This window comes from Sminthopsis crassicaudata, chromosome 4, assembly GCF_048593235.1.
Source record: "Sminthopsis crassicaudata isolate SCR6 chromosome 4, ASM4859323v1, whole genome shotgun sequence".
NCBI classification, from domain to species: domain Eukaryota; kingdom Metazoa; phylum Chordata; class Mammalia; order Dasyuromorphia; family Dasyuridae; genus Sminthopsis; species Sminthopsis crassicaudata.
In genome coordinates, this window is record NC_133620.1 from 57990546 (window position 1) to 58015093 (window position 24548).

At 33.0% G+C, this 24548-nt stretch overlaps 1 protein-coding gene across 3 annotated transcripts in view; it reads right to left on the bottom strand.

Moving 5' to 3' along the window:
- Nucleotides 1-24548, bottom strand: part of KIFAP3 (kinesin associated protein 3) — a 213127-nt gene that overhangs the window by 17479 nt on the left and 171100 nt on the right. For all 3 annotated transcript variants that reach the window (XM_074308323.1, XM_074308321.1, XM_074308322.1), the window contains exons 18-19: nt 20671-20860; nt 15025-15124 (exon numbers count right to left, since the gene is read on the bottom strand). In XM_074308323.1, coding sequence (XP_074164424.1) covers nt 15025-15124; nt 20671-20860 — 290 coding nt within the window. The remainder of the gene's footprint in view (nt 1-15024; nt 15125-20670; nt 20861-24548) is intronic.

Below are 24548 nucleotides of genomic sequence, written 5' to 3' on the forward strand. Positions count from 1 at the left end.
AAAGAATGCTTAGTGGTCAGTAAGAAAACAATTATGGAAGCTACTTGAAGATGGCCTTGCAATGACTTTTCCTCAGAAGAAAAGGCAAGCTGGGCCTGCAAGAAAATATGGTTTGTAAATTAATAAGTCTTTGTCTATTCAACTGCAAGGGTGTTGAAATTATGTTTAAAGAAAAAGTCATCAACTAGCTACAAAATCCAAAATGAAATAATTATTTTACTTCTAAAGCCTTAAATAATGTCTTGAGAAATATTTTTTCCTGTATTAACCTTTTAAGAGTTGTTTTACTTTTCTCCTTAAAAGATTATTATTATGAATAGCTGGAATTTCTATAGTGTTCTAAAATTTGCATAGAGTTTTCCATATGTCCTTTCATTTTATTCTCACTATAACCTACTCTTGTCCCCATTTTAAAGTTGAGGTTGAGAACAGTTATGTAACTTGTCCAGAGTCATAAAGCTAAGGAATCATTTGGGACCAAATCTGAACTCAGAACTTGATGATTCTAGGTGAAACATTCTATATTGTATCCCATTAGTTAGCCAACAAGCAATTATTTATTTATTTGTTTGTTTGTTTGTTTATTTATTTATTTTTTTTAAGGCTGGGGTTAAGTGACTTGCCCAGGGTCACACAGCTAGGAAGTGTTAAGTGTCTGAGACCAGATTTGAACTTGGGTCCTCCTGAATTCAAAGCTGGTGCTCTAAATAAGTATTTATTAAAAGCAGTACATGTCAGGTACTATTTTAAGTGTTTGGAATATATTTAAATATCTAATAACATAAATATGTGTGTGTATGTATTACAAGGAACAAATAGGATCATTTGACTTTAAAATATAATTTTCTCTTATTACAACATAATAAACTATTGTTCTCATTCATGTAATCACATATATACATGTAAATATATTACAATTTAAGATGAAATGCTAAGATCCACATTCTATCAATCAGAAAATTTATGAACTGTACTTTCATTTATTCAACAGGAATTTATTTTGTTTATATTTCTATCCTCAGGAATACTTTCTTCAAGACCTCAAGAGTATTTTCTAAGCTTGGCTTCTAGGTATGAAATATAAGACGCCTTAGCTAAAAACTTAGAACTCTATCTTTAAAAAAAAAGATTATAAATTTATATTTAAATAAACAACTAGATTCAGAATAAGTGTCAACAAGTAAAGATTAAGAATTTTCTGTGTTCTTCCCGGTTTGCAAACTAGATAAAAGTTAAGAGATAGCTAGCACTTCCTGTCTTAGTCAAAGAATGACCACCAAATTGCTGTTACACTGATTATTCTCCTTAGAGTAGAATTAAATTGCATTCAATTCAATAGAGGATTTGGGAAACTCTGAGATTACCAAATGATCTGATGAATGAATAAATGAAATGCATTTAGCAATCATGTGTTATGTTCCAAGCATATATGGATGTACACATTCAAAAAGGAAGACAAATTCTTGGCCCTAAGAAATTTATATTAAAATAAGCAAAGACAAAAACCTATGAGTGTGGTGATGGGGTGTATTTTTGTTTCTAAAGTTAAAGGATGGATAGTAGAGTATATTGGCACCCTTTCTAGGGGGAATGGATTTGATTATGGTTTCAGAAATAAAAAAGGGAGGAGTGGGGAGGGGAAAGGTAAAGGCAGGGATTGTATACATGGTGGCTAGTAGGGGGCAGTCAGGGAAGGAAGTGAAGTACTGAAGCAGGCAACTACAATAACCCCCAAGACAACAGAGACTTCATGACAGAACAGCTCAGGGCACAAAAGAAGCAAATCTTCCAAGGCTTAGTTCTGTCCCTACGGCTGGTGAAGAAACAGAGAATGATTTGAGTCACTATCACACTGACATGTGCTGGAGCATTTCCAGTTAAAACGGTCTGCAATTGTGTCTTTAACCCATAACCCATCTCACCCCTTTTCAAATGAAAAACAATGTTCTTTTATTTCTGCTTTTTAAAAAAAATGTGAAAACCTGATGAACATGAAAAGACTCCTTGATATTACTTTACTAAAGTATGCAAATCTCTTCCAATTAAAGAGTTTTTGCTTATATGAACTAATTATTGGCTGCACTGTTACTTTAGAAAAAAGTTCAAAGATCTGTCATCTGAAATCCTACAACACTTATTAACATGGCAATATATTTTTATAATCATTATTTAACCAAGTGAATTAAGATTTTCTTCCAAGAATCCAGTTTTTAAAAGCATACACTATTTAGAGACCAAAATTCTACCCAGCAGACCTTTAGCTTTGAGAAATTACCATTTATATCAAAGCTCTTGGTGCACTCAATAGTTTACTGAGAAGCCCATTATTATTCATGCAGAATTTGGATGTGTTTTAGGAAAATAATCTCCATTGTAAATCCACAATCCTATTTTACAATCCCAAGAAAGCCACAAGAAACTGCTATTAGGGCCCAAACCTCCCAAATTTACTAACATATCTAATGGAGAGACTAAGTTATAGTGAATTATCAGACTATCACAGTGCAGTATTTTACAAAAATACCTTTAATTTAGGCTATCTATACTTGAATCTTAATGTAACTCTTAGTTATGCAACCACTGGGTAAGTAAAATGTCATAAAATATGAAGAAGTAAATATTGCCCTCCCACACTCATTCCTTCTACCTCCCCCTCATTCCTAGGCAAATTATCACAAATCCTAAATTTTTCCATCAGGAAAATATAGCAAGAGCCTGTGGTTTTGTAATTATAGTAATCTAATGAATGTAACACTGCACCAAATAGCAGTTTTAGGTACTGAGTCAAAGTAATGCAGAGCCATTTTTGAGCGAGAATAAGATTACTGCCATAAATTCACTTAAGAAAGGTGAAATTTGGAGCATCATACAATTCACTGTGAATGACTTTTTATAAAAATACTAAGCACAACTTAAGTTCTATTGCAATATTATTGTTTATGCTTTCCAGTACTGATGCAATTCTTTACTTTTTCAACAAGGAGCAGGGTTCTAATGACCAAAAGGTGATAGTCAGGACAAGGGGAAAAACAGGGATGCAGGGAAAAAAAAAAAAAAAAAAAAGTAGTATTTGGCTATAGTACATAACATTTGGTAGTGGAACACAGAAATAAAACTGAAGCTTCAACTTTAACAAGCAATATTGTTTACATTGTGTGTTGATTCAAAAGGACACTAGATTAAAAACAAAACAAAACAAAACATTATGCTCCCCCCTTCTTATCACATATAAGTAAATGAGTATATTCTAGAAGTAAATCAAAATCAAAATGTGCAGTATATTTACTGCTTTACTGGTAAGAGACCAATGATAAATTGTGCAAAAATAGGGAAGAATAAAAGTGAAAACTCTTGCTCTTATTTTAACAAAGGTCAGAATTTTAACTATGGAGGCATTTTCTCCCTACTAAACCTTGAGAGGCTATACAATGAAAATACTCCCCTCCCCCCCAGAAAAATCATAGATTCCATAGCAAAATTCTTCCAATAAGTTCAAAGTTCTATGAAACAGCCTCACAAAATGGGAAAACAAATTATCCTTGTGGGGTAAATAAAGAACAAGCATAGTACATAAATATCTGAATGTCATATCTATTTCAATGGCAGGGAAATGGAAGTTTAAATTGCTTTTATACAGTTTCATATCAAATCAGTGATGGAAGTTGTAACTACAAATTCATGCTACCTAAACCTATAAAAATAATGATAATAATAAAATTTACCTAATATTTTAAGGTTTGCAAAATACTTTACATATGTTAACTCATTTAGTATTCTCTCTCTTTTGGAAAAAATCTGAATTCCTGATGAACATAAAGGATCTAAAAGTAAATCCAACAACACTTCTACTATCAGACCTCACTGACAGATTTTAATTATGATTGGATTATTTTCATCAGCTCCAAGCTCTATATTAATTTTAAACATGATTTATATTTAAATATGATTATTTTATCTTCATCACTACATAACCAGGATAGTCTTTAAATTTGATTATCCATACAAATCACTTGACATGCTTCAAGCACTGGCACATTCATCAGAATGTCTCATTTAATTTTACAAGATCATAGACTGAAAACTGCAAGGAAACCATTGAGGTCATCTCTATCTTTTTGTAGGTGAGGAAACTGAGGCACAGAGAAGCCTGAGGAAACATATAGTAAGTAGCAAAGCCAGGTTCAAACGAAGGTCTGTTGACTCCGAAGCTAATGCACTTTTCCGTTATTTAAAAAAAAAAAAATAGTGCTACTATATGCAAGTACTGAGCATATGAAAAAAATTTAAAAACAAAACAATATAAAACAACAACAGCACAATCCTCATGTCTCTGAGAAGCTTACATTCTGCCAAATTTTATTCTGGAATAGATTCAAATATTCAGTATGGAGAAATAATTCTCCATTTGTACAACTAGATGTTTCAGGAGCAAATATCAAGACAAAGAGCAGAGCACAAGAAAGAATAATGGATTTGAAGTTAGAAAGACATAGAACAAGTGTTTGTAAATAGCTTATTCTCTTCAAAAAAGCACAGGGAGATATCTATACTATATCAAATCTTCCTGAGGGTTTTCCTCTAGCAGCCTTCCTTTCCTTCCTTCCTTAGCTCAGACATCCAGTGTCTAACGATTGATCATGACCAGTATCAATGACATAGTTTACCTTGATGCTTTACCCTAAGATCTGAATATTGTCAAAGTAAATTTACTATCTGAACCATAATGGCTACTGCAGGAGCAGAATGAAGGACTCAGACATGTTTCCTTTTACCTCCCTGTGAGTGTGCCCAGGGCCTAGAAGTTGGGCACATTCTTCCTTTGGCCTGGTGTTACCTCTGGCTGGGATCAATAACAGCTTATTTGTCAGAGCTAAACAGTTACTTCTATGAGAAGTTAGAGCAAAGAGGATTAAGAGTTTAAATTTAAATTGAATTTAACTCAAACTAGAGGTTTTGCAGGAAGGATTATTAACTAAACTGTCAGCTTTATGAAGGCAGGGACCATATCTTATCTAAACTTTGCATGGATCCCAGTGACTTAGACAGCATAGACACTTGATATAAATGTTATATTTTATATTCCTTGTCCTGTGTTTTGTCATCAGTGCATGCTGGTGTACAAAATAGCATAATTTATAATGCATAATAGATACTTAGTAACTTAAATTATAATAAAATTCATGTGTTATGCTATGAAAAGATAATAAAATAAGTTCAAAAAACTAATGCTATTCCTATTTCAAGAAAAAGTCTTTAAAGATGTCAGGATATGCTGAAAAGAATAAAAAACAAACCAAAGTCCTTTAATCTACTACAAGTCCTCTTTGGTTGTCAAACAGTGAAATACAAAGATCTGACTTGTTAAATGAATTTACCTCCTGAGTGCTAATTTATGTCAAAACTGAGCATGCAGAGTAACTGAAGGAATAACAAACCCATTCATGTACTGTGGAGGAAGGTTTAGGCTTTTAAAAGCACTTAAAGTTGCTTTAATTGTGAATCTGAATGGCAGTGTTCACATAAGCACACATACATGCACACACTCCTTCTCCTCTCTGTTTATGACTACTCTAAATCTTTCTTCCAGCTCTGGCCTCCAACCACTTGACTTGATAAAGTAGGTCACTTAAAAAAGGAGGAAAGCTCAATAAAAGGAATGACAAAGACAACAAGATTAAACTGATTGTGCTGTTTTCATACATTGTAGCTAAAATACTGCAAATATGCAGTTGGCTGTGGTTTGGCCTTTAACAGCATGTGATCAGTGAGGAGGGGGAAATTTTATTCTCATTAACTGTTGCAGATTTACAGCAGTGAAAAAGGGCTATGTAACCTGAGAAGTGACAGTACAGAAAGATCAAAGCCATGGTCTGGAAACTAAATAAACCCGCTGGCTACTTCCTGCAAGGAAAATTCACTTTAGCAATGTAAAACAGAGCCCAGTTAAAAACTACTCTCAGTTTTATGAGCTGTCATAGCAGTTCGAGTGGTTTGGACTGGTTGAGTTTAGAACATTATATTTCCTTGTTTTTGTCTCAGATACTTCTGTAAGCAGTTTTATGGATTTAAAAAAATCCAGAAAAATAAAATTTTTTCTTTTGGTTGAAACTGAGAAGGTCACCACTAAACTCATTAAAGTAAGCAGGTCTTTATTTGCACATTCCTTTCTCATTTACTATGGTTAAATATTTTGCTTTTAGATTTATTAGCAACATACATTTACTTTAATAATTCATCTGCGTTCTGTTCAATTATTGTTTAAAATAAGTGCAAATCAGTTTACAGAACCCAGATGGCTTGTATCTCAGGAGGGGATATTCGTAGTAGCACATCTGGAGAGACTATAGGCAGCAGAGAGAATGAGGGAATTAATTAATGTTCTGCTTAAAAATCTACAGACCCCCAGGTTTTAGTTTACTTTTTCAACATTTAAGGGACCTGAATTCACTCACGCGATTCTACTAATCTTTTAAAATTGTTAATAACTACTTAAACCACATTGTTAAGTCACTCAAAATGCAGCTGGGCTAGAAATAAATGTATCCTGTTCAAAAATTGATTTAAATGTGGCTAATGCAGGATGTGAAGGAGAAAAACAATGAAAATACCAATTCTTTGCAAGTTTCTGGTAAAATATGAATAAGCCCTTACAATATTAACTCACATCTAAAAATGCTTAAAAAAATATGAACATTCTTATTTTACAGGATAGGAAGTTACCAAGAGTCAATAGGAAAGTCTATCTCTTGGATTCTAATAAATAGGTCACTAAAACAGCCATCTTTACTTATAAGCTTTATGTTTTCTTCCAATAGAAGTTCATAATTTTTTTTTTTTTAAAGTTCCTAAGGGCACTACTAGGTCAGCCTTATATGTATACTCAACCTAAGTTTCATTAATAAATGTGAAAAATGTCCGACTACCATTATCAGACACTATTAAACTAAGTTTGTAGGATGAGGGTGCAGTAATTCACTTATGAATCATTTGGATTAACACCCATGTTATTTCTTCTGCTACAAAACCATGCCTGACACAATCAGCTTTTTAAGACCTGACTGATTTTAAAAGCTAGATGATGATTGATGTGTTAACATTTTTACAGGACCTAACTGAATTTAGCTTTCTAGATCATTCATGGGCAGAGTTATCCTGACTTGACTTTGATTTAAATTAAGTTTCCCCTATTAACATCTTTTAGATTTTAAGTAACTGTTGGATTTTGCAAAATATTCACTCAGAACAGCAGTGTGAAATACAATATGAACTTGACAAAGGCAATCCTAACAATTACTTCTCCTGCTAGTGAGTTTCAGAGGTGAAATAAATCATTAAATTAAAATTTTTCCCCAGTCTACAATACAAATTTTTCAAGATGAGATTTTCTCCTAAGCCTTCTTAGTCTAAGCCTTATTTTTAAATCGCTATTCCTTTCTGTATATATAAGATTTACAATTTGCTAATGCTAATGTGTGATAAACTAATAAAATTTGGACATAAAGGTTATATGCCCAATTTACTAATAAAACCTAATTCAATTCTCTTTGGGAAGTACAAATGGATTAATGTCCAAAAAGCAAAATGAATTTTTTTATTTTTCAAATGTTAGCAAAGGGGTGGTCACTTTATTAAAAAAAAAAAAAAACCTTAAGATTAATATAGCCCATGGGAAATTATAGAAAAAATATTGCTAATTACTTAAAGAAATGATTGGCATGTTTCATGGAACATCAGTGTCTCACTTATGAATCACTTTAAATTTGCTGCTCTATTTAAAAAATAACTAGATGTCAACTGGTACATCAACAGTAAACTAACTCATGGGAGCATGAACTTTAATAATAAGCACTGAAGTATTTAGCAACTTGTCTACAGCAAATCTGTAACAGTTATTCATAGTGAAAGAGGCCAAATGTGTTAAAGCAAAATACAAGTAAACAAGATCCTACACACTAGTGGAAGTTAATATGTAATGAAAAGTCATTTACTTTGAATTCTATTAACTCTCACCATAAACTTTTCTTTTAACACAACACATTGGATGACTAATAAATCAGATTGTCATTTGGATTCTGGGAGCCTGTATACTGAGATTAAAGCCTCAAACCTCACTGACTCACTGGACCTCTTTTCAGATTGATTTCAAATAACTAATCATCTTGGAAGGTAGATTTATTTTTAGCATAGCATTACTAAGTTCTGGGAGAAAAATGAGGTTGAATATGTCTAAGAGTTAAAAGTGTTTCATATTTTTACTTGAACTTTCCTACACAGAGTCAATGCAGTTACACTATTTCAAAAACTTAGATGAGAATATGAATGGCCAAGCACCTTTTATTCACCTTAATGTACAATCTCTTGTAATATGGGATAGTATTTCCTATGAATCATTATATTAATATTAGCAAACTTTACTATCATTTGGGCACGAGTTCATTTCTGCTTAATTTGCATTGATGGTGAAACAAAATTGAAATTATTCCTAATTGGGACTACAATTATTCCTATGGATTGCAACTTCTGGAATTGATCTTTATTTCAATGTAAATTTAGAATAAATAAAAATAAAAATTAAAAAATAAAATAAACACTTTATATATAATTGCAAAATCTTGGTACTTTAGAGCTTCATTAAAGACAATTCCTATTACAAAAATTACAACCTTGGATACAGAGAGAGCATTAAGCCCACGTTTTGTGAAATAGCATCCCTCTATTTTCACTGCCTATCTCTCCCCTCCCCCCCAACCTGAAATATTTTCCCTCCTTGACTTTGAATCCTTGCTTCCTGGATTTCCTTCATACCTCAGTTTTCTCCCTACACATGCTATCCACAGGGTCTTTTCAGGTTCTTCAAGTCCCTGCCAGTGCTTTTCTCCCTCCTGAGATTACCTTCCATTTACACTTGATGGACCTATAACCATGTGCATGGTAATTTGCATATTATCTTCCATGCTATAAGGAGAAAATTCTGAGGAAAGGACCACATATTTTTGCCTCTTGAATGCTGCCCAATGGCTTGACATACACAAAGCACTCAATAAATGCTCAATTACTCAAATTTGTTTAAAGACTGACACTGCAACAGTAATAATATTGTCTGTATATTATTGTCATTTATATGTGGAGATGAAATTTTCATAGAGAAATGATGTGTTAACTTTTACTCAGAAGCAATTATTTATAAAATCAATTGCTTACAATTTTATCAATGCCATATACAAGTCAAATTTTTGTATAAAGAATTCTATTCTAAGGGCATTACATGATCTAGTTATTTATAAGGATCACTTTGATGATAGTGATAGTTTTCCAATGTCCTAGTTATGTAATATGTACTGTAAATTTGGATTTCCACAGATTGGGTACTTTTTAAAATAGAGTGCAATCATACTGTATGTGTTTGTCAACACCATTTATATTATTATTTTTAAAATAAAAGATAAAAGTAATATGAAAAATGACTGAAAAGTAGTATTATTACTATGACTACAAGCAATAGTATGTAATGAAAAAAAAACATAAAAAGGGCTTTATAAAGCACTACATAATGCTTGCCATTATTATTATGAAAATGATACTTAAAAAAAAAGTCTGTAATCTTAATGATGCAGCACATAACAGTTTTTTAAATGAAATTACTGTTACCAAAAGTTTGTGAGGCCCAATAAAAGTTTCGAAGTCCTGTACATCAATGAATGAAATTAGTCAGAATGAGGACTAGGCAAAAAAAAAAAAAAAAAAAGGTAAAAGCTCTGTTGACTAAACATGAAAACCAAAATAAAGGATAAAATACACCATGATAAAAAAAAAATGACTGTAATTCATATTTATAATGTTACTACATATGAGAGAAATTGGCCTCCATGTTTTTTCCCTCAGAGGTTCTTGTCCTTTTTTAGGTTATACATTGTTTATTATTAATTCTGTCATGAAGATGCAGCCTAACAAATCTCAATTATTCAGACAAAATAGGCCTATTAAGTAAAAATGGAAGGATTCTCTGGTTATAGTAAACTGTTGTCTTGCCTTTCCAAATGTAGGGCTGTAAGATTCTTGTCTCTTATTGAGCTTTTGTCATACCAAATACCTAAGATAGAGTTCTGTGCAACTTCCTATATAATATGTTGTCTTTGTGTCATAATCCTTTGGGCGAGAGGGGAAAAGGGAGGAAGGGACAAACGTTTATTAAGCCAGATCCCATCTTAAATCCTTTTCAAATATGACCTACAACTCTGGGAGATCTGTGCTATTATGGTCTCCACCTCACAGTTCAGGAAACTGAGACAGATAGAGATTAAGGGACTTCCCTAATATCACACAGCTGCTAAGTCTATAAGGATGAATTTGAACTCAGGTGTTCTTGACTCCTGGGCCAGAGTTCTATGCAGAGAGGAAGGAAATCTTAATTTTATATTTTTGAGTCTTAGTAACTATGCCACATTAAAACTCATGTTATTTGAGGAAATTCTGGAAACTTAATACAAAACATCACATTCTAATCAAGAAATCCTTATTACAATGGTTGCTAATATCACACAATGAGCTCCTAAGTACATTGTTTATATTATAAGGATTATAAGATTAATAGAACCACTGAATGAAAGATCCTTCATACAACTTTCATTTTATAGATGAAGACAATGGAATCCATAAGAGCAATGGTCGTTTGGACAATAAAGAGTTGAAACTACAAATCATGTTCTCATCTTCAAATCCAATTCTCTTTTAATAATACCATGCAAGCCAGCTAAAAAATGAGAGCTTTCCTGCCATTAATCCATAATCACAAAAACTATAATTTTGGTTTTCAGTTTTCTAGTGAGTACAAAATATTTGTGTCCTAGATGTTACTTTTGTAAGAAGGGTAAAGTAGCATAAAGTAGCACATAGCAAGTATATACATATAAACAAAGAATGGTATAATACATGAATATGAGTTTGTTTTTAAACAAAGAAAAAATAAACGAATAGGAGAATGTACCAGAAAAATTAAAAAGACAATTGTCTTTTCAGAATCAGAAGGCTGTTCGTTTATCTTTGCCCTCAGTAATATGGTTAGTAAACTATGTTACAGTGCCAACCACAAAGAGGAACACCAGGCCCATTGAAAAATATTTTTAAAGCCCCAAGGAAAACTCAGCAATCTCTGTGATTTTTAAAAAATAGTTTATGAAAATTGGAGTCTTATAAAAGTAGAAAAATAGACCATTTTAACTGCAACAAAAACTGATTTGTAAAAGCTGGAACCAGTTTAAAAATATGCTAAACATGAGGTTCTTGTTAGGCTTGAAAAGTAAGAGTTATAAAAAAAAGGCACTAAAATATGAAGCCAATATATGGTATATAATACAAAAAAAAAAAAAAAAAAAAAAAAAACCTAGACTTGTTCTTATTATTTTTAATTAGCTTCAATAGTAAATCCCATTTTACTTTCTAACACCATTTCAAAATTGGGAGGGAAAGAAAGGCTTACATCTAATATGCAGGGATTGGCAATTCCTTTGCTCATGCCTTCAAGCACTAATGCATTTTGCATTAGTTCTAAACGTCGGGAAATCCTGGCGCCAAGAGGTTCAAAACGATAGTGACACATGTCTAAAACTTAGTATTCTCTGTCCAACTGCCAGTGTCTATTTTATCAAACATATTGTCTCCTTTGCATAATAGGGAAGAATGTGTGCAAATGTTTTTACTGTTTTCAATTAGGTTGCCAACTATATTATAAAGATGTATGGATTCAGATGGAAAAGCTCCTCTCACACCATACTAAAAACAGAAAAAGTGAAAAAAAATCACAGGAATTAAAATTTCTTAAGTCTCTTTTTAAACTTTGGTTTGGTTTTGTCACGTGATTTGAACTTGTTAGATAAGGTCTTTCTGGTGGAATATGAAAACATTCCTGTGCAAGGTAGCCAAAACTTTTTTTTTTTCCCCATCCTCAGGATGTTTGGTATGGTCAATTTCCCTATTTAGTCAACTAAAAGTGAAATCGTTTAAGAAGAGAAAAAGGTTTCTCAATCTCTTGGAAAAAAACCTGATTTTGGGCTTCACTCAGTGCATTTCTTATATTCCAACATTTACTAATAATAAGCTTGGGAATAGCAATTTAAATTCCATACACTTTGTAAATATATTTTTTTTTCCAGAAAATGCTTCATTTTATTTTTGACCAATGAACAAGAAAAAACAAGAGAAGTCCATGACTTTCTCCATGCCATTCAAACATATAATAATCTGATTGGGCTATTCTTATTAACCATTATTCTTTATGTAATACTTTATGCCTATTTATAGAAGCATAGATTTTCACCTAAAAGGGACCTCTGAGATCATCTAGTCTTTTGTTGTATTCTCAATGGATATGGTAAATTAATTAGTAATTTTACATTTTTATTTTTGACTTTGAAATCAGTTTCATAAAATGTCATTCTCTTTTCAATATAATTAAATAAAAATATACATTAATTTCCTCCAACATGCATCAGGACTGAAAGACAGGTAATGGTTCATATTTGACACATTTTGAAAGCAATTACAACATATCTAAACATTTAAATGTTATAAGAATAATGTAAAATGTATAATGTAAAATGTATAAATGTAATAAGAATAATGTTATAAGAAGAAATCTTTCTAGAATTAAACAAAAAAAAAAAGTTCAGTATTGTTGGTATTATCACAACAAAGCAAAAAAAAAAATCCTATTAAAAAAAAAAAAGGAAACCAAACCAAATGGAAGGATTGGATAATATACCAAATAAGTGATTCCAGGAGTAGGGTCAGCTATAAAAAGAATGAAAATGGGAACGAGTAGAAATTTTTGGATATAATATATACTGTAATTGTTTGCATCTCCACTGGAGCTGCCTAGAGATGGTCCCCTTCCCACTTAAGCTATCACCTAAAAGGAAACTGAATGAATTCATTATAAATTGGAATCTTCTGGAAACATAAGAGAGAAAATGACTTGAGCTCTGAAAAACTACAAAGGACAAGAGATGAAAGAGCCAACTTTCTCAAGAGACATTTTGATTAAAGGGAAAATAATTCCCAAGTCCAACAGATTATTATTATTATTAAGTATTTCATATCACACTTCTGGAATACAAAGTGATCTCTAAGTCTCATTAGCTAAACTACGCAAAGCAACTTGAAGTCAACATTACTGTAACATGAACTAGGCAGAAGGAAAGGTGTTCTAAGTATGAATTTTCAGAGAAGACAAATAAGAGAACAGGATACATGAACTTTAAGGATACAGGATACAGTGGAGTGAGAACTAAAGCAATGAATGTTTTGGGATTGAGTTCATCATTTTACCCAAGTAATAACATATTGTCTTGTGAACTATTTTTATTCTTTTCCCAAACATGATTAAAAAATCAGGAATACAAATTTTTGTCAAACTGATTAAATTACCAGCATATTAATTTGAATATTTAATTTTTAGGGAAAAATAAATTAATGTTTCCTATCATCATGGGGCTATACATGTAAATAATCACAATTACCTCAAGCTAGTAACCAAAAAGTCTTTCTCACATTATTCACTAGATTGATGCTAAAAAAAAAAAAAAAAAAAAAATTGGTTGTAAAGTGAATCATTTTCTCCCAAGGCTTTCATCAAAAATAACTTTTAGTAAAATTGAAGAGATATATTCTTGAGTTTCTTGCTGATTTGGCTTTATGTGACGATAGATGAAAAAGGACCAACAAAAAAAATATGAATTTAGGAAGTTGCTCAAGGTAAAGAAAAAAATGGCTAATTAATTCTTTAATTCTGAAAATGTTTGCAGAGCTTGGTAATATATATTTTCTGTGAATATATTTCAAATTTCTTCCTTTTTAATTTTCTTATGAAAAATTTGCTTAAAATATTGTCATACTAACAAACTAGTACATATGATTTTCTTTATATCAAATTTAAGATGGCTTGTGGCAAGAAATAAATATAGGGGCCAATAATTAAAACAATGTATTGGCAAAACAACATACATTTTTTTAAGACTGTCAGAGATAACTTTTTAGTAAAAGAAAAAAGCAGATATTTATCTAATTGAAAATAGGAATTACCCTACCTGTAAAGATCAAACAAAAATATGTAATTAATTGGAATAGCTAAAGCTACATAAATTTCAAAAGTGATATTCAACAAGGTCACCTCTGAAATAAGAGACTTATACCTCCAGTAATCATTCAATGATTCTGGGGGAAAATATCTTTTCTGGAAAGGCTTTCAAGGCAATGACACCAGATATGAAATTGGAAATCTGCCTTTTCAACAGCATATTATTGAAGGAAAAAAGAAATCTTCAATTTCATCAAAACTTTAAAACTCTTCCAAGTCTATGTATCTGAACAATTGTTTAAAAAAACTCAATTAAATTTCTTTTCTGTTTTTATTGACTTTGGAAGGTTCTCAGGTTAATATGACAATAGCAGTGTCTGCTTCAAGATAAAGCTTTGACTTTCCAAAGTGATTGATTAAACAATGATTCCTTAGAAATGTAATTTAAACAAACTTTAAGAATTAAAATGTGACTACATATCAATAAAAATTCTGCTTAAAAAGATAAAAGATATTTTCTTTTTTTTTTAAACATTTATTTATTAATAATTTTTTTTGGGTGAGGCATTTGGGGTTAAGTGACTTGCCCAAGGTCACATAGCTAGCAACAAAATTCTGCTTAAAAAGATGAAAGTTATTTCCTTTTTTTTTTTTAAACACTGATATATTATTAATTTTTTTTGGGGGGGGGAGTGAGGCAATTGGGGTTAAGTGACTTGTCCAGGGTCACACAACTAGGAAGTGTTAGGTGTCTGAGGCAGGATTTGAACTCAGGTCCTCCTGACTCCAGGGCCAGTATTCTATCTACTGCACCATCTAGCTGCCCCTAAGTTATTTTCTTAATGAAAAAAAGTAAACAAATTAAAAAAAAATCTTAACTATTTTAAAGACAGAAAGAAAATGGTTCTTTTCCCCCAAAATGTTAATTACATTTTATTTCAAGATGTACTTACCTTCCAGCAAAGGCATGTTGCCCCACTAAATCTCCATTCTGAAGGTGATAATCATTGAAGAAATCAGGACTCATAGCACCTTCAGGAGCAATCAATCCATCTAATAAATAAAAAAAAGTTATAAAAAGTGACAAACAGGCATTTAATTTCTACAATTTAAATCATCCATGCTCAATGAGGATAAATATTAATATGAAATAGAATAAAGTCATTTCCTTTTCTGTCCAATATCATAATCACAGTTCCTTACATCTCTTTATAATTAACTGTTTCCATAATTAAATAAATTAAACTGTCACACTTTCTTGAGGGCAAATCTTAATGAGTGCCTCATATGATGATGATGGTGATGATGATAGTCAGTATTTATACAAAGCATCAAAGTTTGCAAAGTGCTTTACATGTTATCTTGTTTGATTCTTATTCAGTACTATTTCATGGAAGTGACTTTTTCAGATAACTGAAACTTGCTACTAAGTGACCCATTTTTTTTTTTTAATATTATTTTTGATAGAAATCTTTTAAAGAAATGAACTCTCAATTTCAATGTCTTCCTAAATAAAATGAGCTGACCCTAATTAACCTTTACTTTTCTAACATTTTGAACAAAAATTGCAAAAGTATAAGAGACTGTTTAGATATTTGTTTCTACAATGTGATTGAAGTTCTTATATGTGCTTTTCAAAATTTGTCTCATTTGTCAATAGCCAGATGCCACTTCTTTCAGTGCATCTCTAATTTTTCTCAGAACTATTTGTAAAACAAAAGAAAATAAGCATTGATGAACTATTCCACAGTACTTTCTTTTTCTTTTCTTTTTTTTTTTTTTTGGTGCTCCTTTTTTTTTTTTTTTTTTTTAATTTTTACAAAAATTTTATGCCAAGGTAATTTTCCAGCATTGACAATTGCAAAACCTTTTGTTTCAACTTTTCCCCTCCTTCCCTCCAACCCCCTCCCCCAGATGACACAGTATTTTCAATGAATAAAGTGAATTAATTTTAGTGAATGTACTGCATATGTCCTGACTTTCAAAACTTTTTTTTTTTTTTTTTGGCTGCAGAAGAGATGGTTACATTGTAGGTGTCAATTACAAGGGGATCAATTATAAGGTGTCAATCAAAGGGAATAATGTATATAGCAAAAGGTCAAATGAGACATAGAGAAAATGAAAGCTACAACTTCTGAAAAGAATAATTTAAGCCCCAAAATGCAACAAATGAAAAGTCAATAAGAAGTAATATAAAACCAGAACACAACTACTTTTGTAATATAATAGCCCTGATCCCACCAGTAAAGGGAGAACATTATTCATATTTTGGAAATTCATTATTATCATTTACAGCTCATCAATGCACAGGGTACCAAATTTGGGTAGCAAATAAAAAATCTTTAGATAAATGTATTATTATATTTACATATCTCACCAACTAATTAGTACAAAGTTCTCTATATAGTAGACAAATAGCCTATTAAGCTAACAGTGTGTTAGGGTGAATAAACTTTGTTAGACAATGCAGGCGATACAAAAAATATAATACATAGGTCCCTAATTTTGAGGAGCTTCCAGCCTAGGTAGAGGAAAAATTATGTATATACTTAAAAATTAATAAACAATGCCAGAGATAAATAATAATGTCATCAAAAAACATGTCTCAATGTGATACACAATCAAGTATATATAGTTCATACATATAAGTGCTTTATGTTGAAAGGAAACTTCATCATGCAGTAAAGTAATCAGGGAAGACTTTATGGAAGAGGCAGAATTTGAGATAGAACTTTGAAGTATAGACAAGATTTGGAGAGGTAGAGGTGATTAGATAATTGTGTACTAACTAGTAAGAGTGTACATAATGCACAAAAGATATGTGTAGAAAACCTAAAAGGAAGTTAGAAAATTCATCCATTTATCATCCACTTAATAAGCATTGTAAAAATTAGATTGGAGAAAACTGAGTGACCATTTTTTTCATTTTTATTAAAAAAAGGGTAAGACAAGAAAATAGCTTACAAACTAATTAAAAGGTAAAGACCTGCTAATGCCAAAGAGGAAAACAGGGTATTCATCCAGTAGTACAATGTAGTAGTAGTACACAATAGTAGCAATGAATAACCTCATTTTTATAAGTTTTAGATGTTTAAATATCCCATACATGTGCATATATGTTCAGACACATACATACACAGAACCATGGAATGAACAAAGATCCCACCAAAATTTACCAAAATGAGAGTTATGGAGTTTTTAAAATCCATTTTTTTGATGGCTAAGCCATCCTCAAAGTGTAAGAATAATGAAGAAGAATGTCAAGACCAAAATTAACAAGTTCCTCTGGTAAGTAAAAATCAAATAATTGAGCAATAATATTTTCAAGAAATCCACCAATTGGAAAGGAAACAAACTAAACTTAATATCAAAATAAAATATGCCCCACATTTCTAACTGAATAGAAGGGCTGAATTCACTGGTATGCCAAAGGAATGAAAAGGATATTAAACACTCAGAAATATTTGAGATCTCACTGTTACAAAATAAAGACAACATTGGAGTTATGATAAAAAAAAGCTGAAATTATGTGCTAGAATAAGAGGAAATTAATAAATGAAAAGTATTGGTTAAATTCTCATCCTCCTTTTACATTCAGAACTCCCACTGACTTCAAAGGGAATAATGTATATAGCAAAAGGTCAAATGAGACATAGAGAAAATGAAAGCTACAACTTCTGAAAAGAATAATTTAAGCCCAAAATGCAACAAATGAAAAGTCAATAAGAAGTAATATAAAACCAGAACACAACTACTTTTGTAATATAATAGCCCTGATCCCACCAGTAAAGGGAGAACATTATTCATATTTTGGAAATTCATTATTATCATTTACAGCTCATCAATGCACAGGATAACAGTTTTATTTAAGAATACGCAGAATTAATTTTTAAACAATTTCATTTTAGAATGCCCACTTTTCTTCTATTGATAAAAAAGACAATTAAGTAACTTCATTTTCATCATACAAAAAGAAAACTGGTAAATGACTGCAAAATAGAAACCAATATACAGGCATTCAGAAATGTTAAAGTGTTTAAGAAAAAGACTGACATTTCTGAAATAGATTTTTAGGTTCACATAGCAGATGGCAACACTAAGATTCTCATAAAATGGAAGAAACAGATGCCTTGTGACTGATATTTTAATTGTTTAACAGAAGATAGAAAGAGATTTTAATGACTAGGAAGTAGCAAATGCCATTACATTTTAAAGTAAAGAAGATAAGATCCCAGGGAATCACAGGCCACTTAGCTTAACCCTATGACTAGAAAGTGACTAAAGCTGCTTTTACAGGAAACAGCCAAAAAGTTTCTTAAAGACCCATGGACTTAAATTAGATGACTCAAGCATTCAAACAAATCTTCCTGGGTTACAAATTTACCTGATGTTTCAGAAGATCCGAGAGTGATACAGGATAAAAGTAACAAAGTTGACATTATCTAGATTTCTAAGAGACATTTGATGAGGTGCTACAAAGATTCATTTATTAGATAAGAGTTCATGGCAAAGTGATTGACTGGATGGAACAGGCCACAAACAGAAAAATGTAGACCTTGTGCTACCTCTGTATTTGTGATACTTTTATTTTAACTGTTAAATTTCCATGTGTGCCTAAAGCAGAAGAAAGAGGGCAAGAAAGAGAAGCATTGGGGAAGCAAAGTATAAGACACTGCAAGAGATTTATGTAAAGTTTATGGAAAGGACTAGTAACCCTTCTTTATACCATTCTCCAAAATAATTAGTTTTTGCCACCAGATGTTGCTGCTTTCTCATTTTAATTTTAATTTCAGTACCTAAAACTATACAAAAAGTTCACATTTAGACTCATTAAATCTCAGCATTTTAAGCTACTAGTTTCTTTTAAAACATTAAACATAGTCTACTCCACAATGTCAGGGTCCCTTATTCTAGTCAGTCTTTTCACACTTCCTTTGCCCTCTGTGCTCCAAATAAGCTGCCTTCCTGGCCGGGCTTACACCATCAGGCCCGGGGTCATCTGGTCTTCCTGGCTTCCTCCAAGACTCCATTCCAGTTCCACCACCTCCTCATGGCCTTCCCTAAGTCCTCCCCCATCTAGCTTCAAGCAACTTCCTCTTTGATATCGCCTGCCATCCTCTCCATAGATAACTTATATGGACCTGGGTATTTATAGATAAATTTATATTAGCATGTGAGCTTCTTGAGGGCAAAGTGTTTTTTTGGCACGTGCATGTGCATGCGCGTGTTTGTGTGTTTGTGTGTGTGTGTGTGTGTGTGTGTGTGTGTGTTGTGTGTGTGTGTCCCTAGAACTTAACACAGTGCCTGGCACATAGTAAAAATTTAGTAAAAATCTGCTGATGGTTGATTGGGAACTGATATTATATTCACATTGATGCAGCAATTTCAATGAAAACTGATTATTTTCAAACTGTAAAATTTGCTTTGAATCATTTGAATCATTTGTGGAGCATGATATATTAGAAAGAGCACTAGTTCGGAAGTCTAGGGAGCTGCCTAGGATGCTTCTGCAATGTGTATGTAAATGAGGCAAATGAGGGGTTGGCCTGGGGGAGCTCTGAGACCCTTTCCAGTTCTAAATCATTCTGTGGTCTGATAACTGATAACTGTGTCTGATTCAAGCCCTGCCTTCTTCCACTTAGGCCTGGGTAGCTTTGGGACAGGGATTCATATGGGCTTCTATTTCCTCATCAGTAAAATGAAACTGTCATATTAGATGTCTCTGAAGTCCCTTCTAGCTCTAGAGCTGTGATTCTGTGTGCCTATGAATCCCAGTAATTCATATCAAATATATTTAAAATAAATTTATATATAGAATACTTGGGTATTCAAGGGACAAATGTTTGCTATCTTTGAAGGAGAAATGTTCTGGTTTATTGAAATAAAGGATCTTCTTTCTGGTATAAAACACAAAGTAATAGTTTATGAAACTACTACAAAGTTGTTTATTTAGAAAACAAACTAATTTAGTTTTCAACTTTAGGAATTCAAGTCTTCATGAAAGATTGCAGGGATAATTCCTATCTATGAACATTAGTAAATACTTATGGGGAGCACTTTCAACATACAAATATACAACCACACTGCTCTGATAGGAACTGGAAGAAAGCAAAACAAACTAGAAAATAAGACACTGTCACCTATTTAAAATGCTTTTTTGAAAATCTGAGCAAGTTTTCAACTGTCTATGCATTATGTCCCTGACATCTCCATCTCCCCCTATTCCATTAATAATTATTCACTATAATATTATAATATATCACAGCAGTAATGCACAAGTACAACATAAGTAGAAAACATTTAAGCTTAGATGCAAAAAGCTACTGATATCTCAACCTAACTGTTGTGGACACAATCATTAAATGGGATGAACACAGGTATATATATACACACACAGACACACAAAGAGACTGGTTGGGTGTGCATAGATGTCACAACTAAAATCTTTTCCAGAAGTCCATCTATCTAAAACATAGATAAAGTTTGGAAATAACCTGACTTGGCCAATCAAAAATCCAATTATATACTAAGAAACAATTTATCTGGTTTTAACTGATGATTCAGGAAAAGACATAGGAAAATTCTTATTACTCTCTTACCTGAACTGTAGAACAGGTCAGGTCTTTCAAGGATGTCTGCTTCATGGATATATGGTTCAATTCGATCATCTCCATATAAGTACTGTTCACTTTCATCCATCTGGCGACTCTCAACCATCTCAAGCCACTGAGAATTATGCCAGCGGAACTTCTCACTTTGAATTTTCTTAGCCCACTCTTCATCATATTCCTGTTGAAAATCAATTACAGAGTTAATGCTAAACTATATAGTCAATGAAGAATTTCTGCGGTACATGAATACTTTTAGCACTAAGAATTTTTATTTCAGGAAAATAATTTTGGCTATTTTTCTGTGGGCCAGGAGGAATATTTTAAAAACTGTATACAATCATTCTTAACAATAAAAAAAACCCCATACATAGGTGTTAAGGAGGCAGGAATTCTAAAAAGAATCATTTATATATATTCAACTTTCAAGGTCACTATCATCAGTTGCAAAAAAAAAAAAAGTAAACAAACAGCTTTTCTATATAACAAACTCATGGTTGATTTAACACTCGTGGATGTAATTCAAATACCCTGCAAGGATTTTAAATCCCATAAACTATCTTAAAGATTGGCAGCTCTTATATAAGCAATCAAATTTCAGTGTTCCTGAGAGGTCTTATGGCTGTAATTGTTTTTGACATTTTGGACAGCTAGCTAGTTTTGCATTTACATTCTATATGTTTGGGTAACACTTTGTAATAGATAAAATACACATTGCTAACATATATGATACACTTTGCTTCACAGGCATGTTTAAAATGCTTCATCAGGTTTTTATTGCAAAAAGATTAACAAAATCTCTAAAATAATTTTTCCCAACTACATATAAATCATGAAGTTTTAATTTCTATTTTATTTCTTATAATTGGTACTTCTCACTATGCATTATAAAGATGCAATAAATTTAGAATTTTTCAAAGTATTGAGGTATAAAAAATATCTTGTCATTGATGAAAAAACTCCAAAAGATAACTATTTTTTCACTTTATTAACATTTTTGTTTCATGGTAAGATAAAAGAACAAATTAGGAAAAAATAACATCTCATATGGACTAGTGTAACAGTCTCTAAATTTCATCTGTACTTACTACCTCCCATCTCCAATTATTCCTCCATATAGCTACCAATGTATACTTTATAAAGTCAAAGTCCAAAATTAACATTCCCCTTCTCAAAAGACTTCAGGGCCTTCTTTCCATCTTTATGTTATCATACAAACTCCTATGACTAAAATTTAAAGTTCTCCATAATATGCATTTAATTTACACACATTATAATTTTCCTTTACTTGAAGTTCCTAACAGGAAAAACTATTTTTCAAACTTGTATTGAATAAAATATGTCCTACTTTTAGAATGTGCTCCCTTTTCATCTTAACCCAATAGAATGGATGGGACACGTTTTCTAAGCTCAGAATGTTTCTCTTCCTTCATTGTCATACCCTTAGTAACAAAAGTTCTTAAACTGTGTGTCATGACTCTACATGGGGTCACAAAAAATTTGGAAACAGTTAAAAGATTTCTGAATGTCCTATATCTTGCAGTATCAAATATTCTATCAAAGTTTAATTGTAATTCATTTCTGGGGTTATTAAAAATTTCTTGGGAAAAAAGGGGTTGCAAGTGGGAAAAGTTTAAGAAGTCCAGCTTTATAAAATCTTTCCTGAACCAAAACTAAGGTAATGCTTAATTGCCTTATATTTACTTGTAACCTGCCTCTGAAGTCTGAGTTCTAGTTGAGAACCATCTCCATTCATCCTGATCTAGAATTGGCCACTGGACTCAAATGATTCTGGAGGACAAAGTGAAGCTGGCTTTGCACAGCTATCCCTCACTTAAATTCAATTCACTTGCATATCATGGCATCATGCTTTATGTCACTGCCCATCTCAAGAATGAAGGGCAAACAAGACACTGAAAGAAACCAGAAAAGCAGAGCCAATAAGCAGAAAAGAGATGGAAGGGAAGTAGAAAGCTTCCAGGAGTGAGCCATGAGAACTGGTAATCAGACGGGTTTGTTCTGATGCTATGCTGCAATTATAGAATAGCAGGGAGGGCAACCCTGGGGATTTGCAGCTTTAGGATGGCATGGGTAGGACAAAGGGCTGATTGATCTGGTGATCCTTCCCACTTTCAGGTAAAGCCATCCTCTCTTTTCCCAGTTTGCAAGCTGTCTATTTATTACTCATCTGTTATTTTCAATGTGTATTTTTATTTATCTACTAATATCTTTGTGGGTCAGAAAAATGCCAAGCTGAAAGGGAGAGATAGACGATAAGAGGGTTTCCAGTTTTAGCAAAGGTAACAGTTTTGTTCAGCCTGGGCTCAGAGGCTTTTATAGCAGCTGAACAAAGAGAAGAATAGTATTGAACAATGTAAGTTTGCTAACACCTTCAGGAGCGAGTCAGAAGTGCTGGCTGGGAAGGAGCTACAGTTTGGGCATTTTTCCCTTTAATATGCTGAAATCTTGTGGTGGCTATTTGCCCATTAAGCTTTTGAAGAGCAAGTCATTTTCTAGAAAGGGAAGGGAGCAATTTTCTTGGAAAGGGAAAACCCCTTCCCTGAATAGAAAATAGGTTGTTTCGGATGATGCACACACACAAATTCAGGGAAGGTGGTTGTGTGAGCATTTTCAAGGGGCCTGCTAATTTATGAGTGACAAGTTCAATTGGCTACCTCCCCAGAACTGCCCCCCCAAACAAAAACAAGCACCCCCCCCAATTTGATTCTTGGTCTATAGTGTTTTCTTGTTTTGTCTCCAATGCCTTGGTTACAATGGGCACCTCAAAAGCACTTGGATTGACATAAGCATTATTCGGAGTGAGCTACCCCCGCACAGGGAAGCACGAGAAGTGCACTCAGTGATACTTTTTAAAGTGATGCTCAGTCAAGGTGTAGTTCAATTCCAGAGCTCCCTGCTAAGATTTCTGGGTAGAGATTGTTTCTTTTTTGGCTCTCTCAAGGGAAGGGAAGGGAAGGGGAAGAGAAGAAGCATTCGTTGAGTATCTACTATGCTAAGTGCTCTACAAATTTGTCATCTGCTCCTTGTAAAAAGTTGCTGTTACCAGACACAAGTCCCCCCACCCCACCCCCTTTTGCAATTGAGGGCACTGAAGCCTCCTGAGACTCCATGGTGGGAGGGAGGGTCTGAGGCCGGTCTTTCTGATCCTGGGCCCAGCACAGTGTCCCCCAGCACTCCGACACCTTTAGGCAACTGCCACAAGAGCTCACTGTGGGGCTGGTGTGCTGCCCCTCCATGTATCGGGCACTATACCAGGCTTCTTTGAGGGGAGGTACTGGGTACACGTAACATGCAGTTCAGGCCAGGGGCTGTGCAGGGAGCTCTTTAGGGCATTTTTTCTGCAATGTGCAATGCCAGGAGGTCACAAAGGTTACCCGACTGGTCCAATGTCTGGGTCACAGACAGCATGTGATATAGGCAGATGCTGAACGCAGGTTTCCCTGATCTCGGATAGGTTTCTCTTCACACGCCACGCTGCCTTCTGATACACCAGGCAGTTTCAGGGGGTGAGGGTGAGGAGAGTTAAGCTAAAGCTGGTGACTTGTCCAATAGAACCTAAAGGGCTGGCTGTGGGGAGTGCTTGTGGAAACTACAAACCTCAGCAGTAAAGGGGTGGAACCACTATAAAAGTCTGAGTGATCAAGTGCAGAACTTGCAGCCAGGAACCCTTGGGCTAAAATACCCTTCCCCCCAGTTGTGTGACCATGAATAAGGCAGTTCATCTAAGTCTCAATCTCCTTCATAATGTGGGGATAAACATACCCTGTAGTACTTATCTTAAAGGATTTTCTATGATACAATATATGTAAAGTGCTTTTCAAAATGAAAAACTCTAATAAATGCCAGTT